At 44.2% G+C, this 6,755-nt stretch overlaps 1 protein-coding gene across 2 annotated transcripts; it reads left to right on the top strand.

The window, feature by feature from the left end:
* Positions 1 to 1,026: 1,026 nt before the first annotated feature.
* On the top strand, positions 1,027 to 5,601 carry LOC147257322 (uncharacterized). 2 transcript variants are annotated; one of them, XR_015117582.1, is made up of 7 exons: positions 1,027 to 1,133; positions 2,099 to 2,833; positions 3,400 to 3,485; positions 3,737 to 3,887; positions 4,189 to 4,296; positions 4,435 to 4,865; positions 5,083 to 5,601. XR_015117582.1 is itself a non-coding variant. In XM_086211166.1 (6 exons), exons 2-6 carry the CDS (start codon positions 2,126 to 2,128, stop codon positions 4,456 to 4,458), a joined length of 1,077 nt encoding a protein of 358 aa, XP_086067292.1. In that variant the 5' UTR covers positions 1,027 to 1,133; positions 2,099 to 2,125; the 3' UTR covers positions 4,459 to 5,601. The 2 variants fall into 2 exon arrangements, 1 of the variants encoding a protein (XP_086067292.1); XM_086211166.1 differs by having other exon boundaries at positions 4,435 to 5,601.
* The last annotated feature ends 1,154 nt before the right edge of the window (positions 5,602 to 6,755 follow it).

The following is a 6,755-nucleotide window of genomic DNA, read 5'->3' on the forward strand; positions in this document are numbered from 1 at the left end:
GCACTCAGAGGGAGCTGGATGGTGAAAGAACGGACAGGGAAACACAACAGGCGAACTGAGACAGAAATGACAATGAAGTTCAATGTAGACTTTGCTAACCGCGCAAGAAATGGGTGTGAGAGCAGCCGAGGTAGAGGGGTTCATTGAAAGGCTCATTACTCAGAAACATTTTCATCATGCAACCTTTAATACATCAATCAAACATCTGAAGGTCTGAAGAGGCGTGAAACACAACGTCTAATCTGACTGAAATATTACAGAAACACAAACATACGCTATCCAGGAATACACACTTTGGACCAAACTACAAACGATTCTGTGTAAAAAGGTATCCACACTTTAGCTCCCTGGTCACGTGTCAGGCTGTCATAGGCTTCAGAGCTCTTGTAGCATGCAGCTATGCTAACACTTCAATTTAGAGTTTTTGTTTTTCATAATCCTTCTAAAACAATAATTCTTTTTAAAAAAACAAATATGCACTCTAATGAATACAAACAGATGCTGTATCAACATAAGACACAACAAAACTAAAAGAATAATGTGTATTTTTCTCTAGTAAGGCCCTTTCATAATTTAAGTCATTTCACCATGTTAATTTCATAGCATCGTAATGTGTAGATGATGGATTTGAAGTTGCATTCAAGGGACATCGGAGATCTGATGATCCGTCCTATATATCACTAACAACGGTGATAACATGGAATATAAACCATGAATCTTCGTGGAAAATCTTACAGGAGGAATCTCTGGCCTCCCGATGGATCACCGACGAAGACCGGATCAATTATCGCGAGTTCAAACGATCTACGTCACTCCAAATTTTAACGATTGTCTGGCTTCCCTTTCTCTGTAAAGGCAGCATTGAAGTGACACGATGACGTCATGCCGGGTGCAACTACTTTTAATTGCTTTGATTCAAATTTGATCACAGCTTCCGCGCAGCGTGTGACGCCATAATGACGTACCCTGACACCTGGTTGAAAATATAAAACCAAACTGATTCCGTCAGTTGGTGCATCGCTTCTTCTTCCTGAACACAAGCGAGCGTCAAACTTTGCTGAAAATCCTCTGAAATCCTGATTTTAGGGAGAATAAATCGCCGAGTTTCCTCCTGAAGCTGTTGGACTCAGTCGGTGAGTATTTTGTTGTTTTTTTATTTTATTTTATTGATTTAAAGTAATAAAACAACGGAAGTAAACTCATGTTGTCAGGTTATTTTGCTTCAGTTTAAAGCAGCATGTTAATGCCAGAGCTGTTGTTGCAGATTAAAGTGTCGGATGTAGTTTAATTGGAACTGGCGCCTTCTAGTGCTCAGAACCTGGTGTTGTGGAGGAGAATCGTCGTCTTGTGACTGGTGTCTGATCAATGTAACTGCTGCTGCCATTGGCTCCTTCATGACACGTGCGGATGCTGGTTGATCACCGCTCTGTTACTGTTGCTCATTTCTGTGTTTTTCAGTACAAGCGCTCTCATCATGCTAGTAAACTCATTACAACTAAAATAAACGAAACTGAGAGAGAATATTTTTGGAATGTTGCCTCTGTACATGAACAGAAGACTTCAGATTCATTTTCTTGAATAAAAGAAGTCAAATTCTTCAAAAACAAACAAACTTCAGAGATGCATTCAAACAGTAACGTAATGAGAATTAATTCCAGTTGATGCATCAGATTTGATCAGCTGATGGTCGTGTTCTGAATGAATCTTCATCTTCCAGCTAACTTGTAACTGTGGCTTTTAAATAGGAGACAATACATGATTTACCTCAGAAATGTCATGAAACACCAGTAGAAAGAGGGTTAAAAGGCAACTGGAAAATTAACAATACATTTAAAATGACTATGAGTGAAGTGAAAGGCAAGGGACGTAGTCTTCAGAGTAAAAGTACTTGATATGGGCTCTTTTCAGAGTTTTATCACATGAATAATACATTCATCATGATTTTTTTTCCTATGTAAGCAGCATTTGAATGTTGTACTTTGCTCTGTTTTATATTCTTAAGTGTCTTCATCCATAACAATGAATGTGTGTTGGCTCAGTAAAAGTTCTACAAGAGTCTCTAAGCAGCTTCCTGTCGCTGTGTTTCAACAACCTTCAGGTCAGAGTCGTCCTGCTGGGCTCCATCATGGAGTCCACCCTCTCCATCATTCAGGAGTTCATCGATGGCCTGGAGTGGGAGGACGTGGCGTCCACTCTCATCGAGATGGTCTCTGACGTGCTGGACAACAACAGTCCAGCGAGTCCAGCTGCTCCAGACAGTCTGGGGGCTCCAGGCGCTCCTGCACCTCCCTCACCTCCTTCACCTCGTGCACCTCCCTCACCTCCTTCACCTCCTGCACCTCCCTCACCTCCTTCACCTCATGTACCTCCCTCACCTCCCGCACCTCCCTCACCTCCTTCCCCTCCTTCAACTCCTCCACCTCCTTCCCCTCCTTCAACTCCTTCACCTCCTCCACCTCCTTCCCCTCCTTCAACTCCTCCACCTCCTTCCCCTCCTTCACCTCCTCCACCTCCTGCACCTCCTTCACCTCCTGCACCTCCCTCACCTACTTCCCCTCCTTCAACTCCTCCACCTCCTTCCCCTCCTTCCCCTCCTTCACCTCCTCCACCTCCTTCCCCTCCTTCAACTCCTCCACCTCCTTCACCTCCTCCACCTCCTGCACCTCCTTCACGTTCTTCACCTCCTAAACCTGACTGGTGGCAACACGTCCCCACCCAGCCACCCACGGGAGTCTATGGTGGCTACGCCCCCCTGGGGCCGATGATGTTCTGCGGCCAGTGGTGGTATCCCTACGCCATGCTGCCGTTTCCAGCAGCAGAAGTCTATAACCAGGTGAGAGGACATCTGAGTACTTCTTGTATCCACAAAAGTATTTAAGCTCTAACAAGTAAAAGTACAAGAGATCCAGGATACTGATGGATAATGTGGTAATGTGTCTTCGCTCATTGTGTCCATTTTTAAACTTGTTCTCTGATGTTTGAATGTTCTCTGATGTTTGAATGTTCTCTGATGTTTAAATGTTCTCTGATGTTTAAACTTAAACAACTTGTTGAGTTCAGTCGAGGTAGAATACGTAGTCATGAACCAGCTGCAGGCAAACAGAGTGAAAGCACAGTTCCTCCCTCTCATTGTAGTGGGAAGAAGGTAAAAGTACTGTCACTGTTGCGTATTCAGTTACAACTCAGCTCATTTACTGTCCACAACTGCTAAAGACCCAAATATGTCGTCTCCAAAGTGACATCACACTCAGTCCAGTGGGGGTGAAGCAATAAACCGGGTGTGTCTGTGACACGAGTCACCGCCACGACTGACAACCTTCATCAGTGGCGACAATAAAGAGTGATGTGTGTGTGTGTGTGTGTGTGTGTGTGTGTGTGTCATGGCCTCTCTCTCCACAGTGCCTGCCTCGTCAGTGGCCTATTAATGGCGGCGTCCCAGGACCAGCAGCACCCGTCAGACCAGAACCCAACGCCACCACGACTAAGTAAGTTCGCGTGTGATGAAGAGCGGTGGTGGGACCGACAGAGGAACCATGAAAGAACTGGTCTCAGAACAGCTGTTTAGAGTTCTTTGACCACACAAATGTGTTCTAACGTCTCTTTTAATGGGCGTTCATGTACAACAAAGTATCAACATGGAGGATGTTACAGAACTCTTCTTCTGCTTTCCTTCTTATTTTCCTTCAGAAGACACACACTTCCTTCACAGTCTGTGCTTTCTTCTGTGTTTCCATAGAAAGAGGAAGGCTGGGAAGCCTGTGGACAGACCCTACGTCAAGAAGCCCCCCAACGCCTTCATGCTGTACCTACAAGAGCAGAGGGAACTTGTGAAGGCAGAGTTGAGCCTGAGGAACTACGCAGACGTCAACACGCTGGTGGGACAGAGGGTACGTGCTCCCTCACTGGGACGCCAGCTGACTTAGTTTGGTTCTAGTGATGCTGCGGTCATACCTGAACCTTTACGGGAGCCGATACACACAGCAATGTGTTCATTCATGGGCCAAACCCAGCCTGACACCCACATATGGACAAATACTTGTACTGCTTAGAGTATCACAGTTGTTGGGTAACCAGTTTTGTCAGGACAGACACCAGTGTCGCAGGATCTTCCTGTGTGTGTGTTTGTGTGTGTGTGTGTGTGTGTGTGTGTGTGTGTGCGCGCGCTAACTTATTGTCATGTGTCCACAGTGGAAGTCTCTTTCTATGGCTGAGAAAGCCAAATACTATGAAAAGGCCAAAAAAGAGAAGGAGCTTCACACCCAGCAGCACCCGGACTGGTCGGCCTCCCACAACTATGTAAGTTCAGCCTGAAAAATAACTTCCAATACAAACACACACACACACACACACACACACTCTGTCATCAATACACTGCTGCCGGGCTTTGATCAGCTGATATCAGACGGAGAGTGTAAGCAGTGTGTTTTTGTGTAGGGCCAAAAGAGGAGGCGGGTGTGAGACGACCCTGTCGAGCGTCACTCAGCGTGGGGGAGGACCTGCTGCCACTGCTGGGGGAGAAGACGATGGCCCCCACCTGCACCTGACTCACTGGCTTAGGAAGCAGTGACCTCAGCACCACAGGCTGATTTCAACAACAGCAGCCTTGGTGGGGCGAGCCTCTTCAGCTAAGTGATATACAGTATCTGACTACATGATATTCATGCATAGAATTTCATTCAAGTTTACTAACCGCTTCTTTTTCTCAGCCAGAAAAAGGTGAGAGCAACTTCTCTTGAGCTTCACAGACTCTTGTTGATCCATGTAACATCCTGACTTCAGTAATTCAAGCTCAGACTAACCTGAGATTCTCTCTCTTTCTTGTATGTCCACCACCGGAGCTGCTGTCAACCACCAGGGACAAACAGGTGAGTGTGTTTTCCACTTGTTTGATGTAAAATAACCTCAATTATGTAATAATAGACAGACAGACAGTTATGCATGATGTGATGTAAACTACAATGGAGTTTCTGACACAGAAGCAAATGTGCTTCGCTTGTTCAGTCACACGTTAGAAGTCAGTGAACAATCCGAGTTGGTCTGACTAGCAACTGTTTGTGTTTCTCTTCCGCTGGACCACCTGAGCTGCTGAGTTCTGCACCACGAAGAAGCGATGCAGACCAAACCAGACGATGACCTCAGGGGTTTGTAGGCCTGTTTTAGTCTGCTGCTCTACATCTAGTCTACATTTGTATCATTCGCAGGAACACACCAACATTCTGGGTGATTCTCTTGTCCATCGTTTCCAGACTAGACGGTCGAGACCCTTCACCCTTAGCTAGTTGTAGTTAGCTTAGCACAGGAAATGCTAATAGGTGGGAAGTGCTGAAGAGAACTTTAGGCCTTAATTTTATTTGTGTACTGACAAACCAACAAGCTGCTTAAACACAGTAAAACTACAATGACTTTCTCCACTCAAGTATTGTAACACACAGGGGTTCTTTTTTCCTTCATTGCAACAACATTTTATTGGATTTTCATGACATTCAAAAAACAAAAACACAACCTTTTGTCCTGAACACACTTGTGAGTAATTACCATCCCATGATTAACAGCTGCATGTCCACATCAAATGCTGTTGCAATGAAGGATGTTTCTTTCCCCGAAGGCCATAAAAAAGCAAAAGACACTGGTAGAGGTACTTCCATACCACTGGAACGGGGTTCAACTCCCTGCGGTGTCCATGCTTATAAATATGGCGTTTTTGACCACATGTAGAAATATTTACCAACAATACTACAGCACACAGTCTCAAACCCACCCAAACAATGTCCAGTACTGTAAGGTTTGATATATGAACTTAGAATGGATTAAATGTTGGAGACACATGTAGTACCTGGCACTTTTCATAGATTAAAAATTGAATTAAATAACAGGACTCCATTAAACTAAGCAAAAAAAAATAATTCTTTGTTCATAATTCATAATTCACCCCGTTTTCGTTGTATCTGACGATACAATGACAATATAGGCATTCTGTCTTTTTCTATTCTATTAATTGAGTCTCCCTATTGAGCTTGCGTTGCTGCCTTGCCGTCACCAGGGGGAGCTGAGGAGCAAAGATAAAGGAACTCGAGGATTTCTGTGTCCTCTGTGTGTCCTGTTTTCAGTGTCAAGGGTGAAAGTATAGGAACTTTTATCAACATTTAAAGGCACTGTGTAGGTTTAGAGGAAAAATGAAACTTCTTTATTTCACATGGCAACATGTATTTAAAATGACCACACGCTGCAACACACGCGGACCCTCATCAGAGTCACTGTGGTTCCATAGCAGTTCCTGCAAAAATCCTGCAGCTCTTGTACCTGATTTGTCTCTGTAAATGCAAAGCTTTTCCTTATTCGGAACACTTGAGGATGTTTGAACTCAAACAGGTGACTGGTACTGAGGCTATAACACGACCTACTGGCAATTATAATAGTTTTAGCAACATGAATTTCTAGACATCATAACTTGAATGGGTCATGTGGTGTTTGTACATGAATGAGCCATGTTAACTCTAGATTAGCGACTGATCGTACAGACACGGTCACCTGAAGTATCGCTGGAGCTTACTGGTACAGGATTGGTTCAGATTTGCATTTAGAGGGATGATTTCATCAACATGTCATCATTTATTTGACATCACTTGTGTGAGTTAATCGTTGTGCTGGAAGTTTGACTCGTCTCAGTAATGAGATTGTGAGTTACAAGAGAAACCAGGTGTCCTCTGAGACTTTGACGTGGCTAATCTACATATGTCTGACTCATTATTATATGA

This window comes from Aulostomus chinensis, chromosome 8 (assembly GCF_037954235.1).
Source record: "Aulostomus chinensis isolate RoL2024-O1b breed Wild chromosome 8, RoL_Achi_v1.0, whole genome shotgun sequence".
NCBI classification, from domain to species: Eukaryota; Metazoa; Chordata; class Actinopteri; order Syngnathiformes; family Aulostomidae; genus Aulostomus; species Aulostomus chinensis.

Excerpts from the sequence above, each read along its gene's own strand:
- LOC147257322 (XM_086211166.1), top strand. The coding sequence starts at position 2,126 with ATGGAGTCCACCCTCTCCATCATTCAGGAGTTCATCGATGGCCTGGAG. Across the intron at positions 2,834-3,399 it reads CAGCAGAAGTCTATAACCAG|TGCCTGCCTCGTCAGTGGCC; the intron begins GTGAGAGGACAT and ends CTCTCTCCACAG. Across the intron at positions 4,297-4,434 it reads GGTCGGCCTCCCACAACTAT|GGCCAAAAGAGGAGGCGGGT; the intron begins GTAAGTTCAGCC and ends GTTTTTGTGTAG.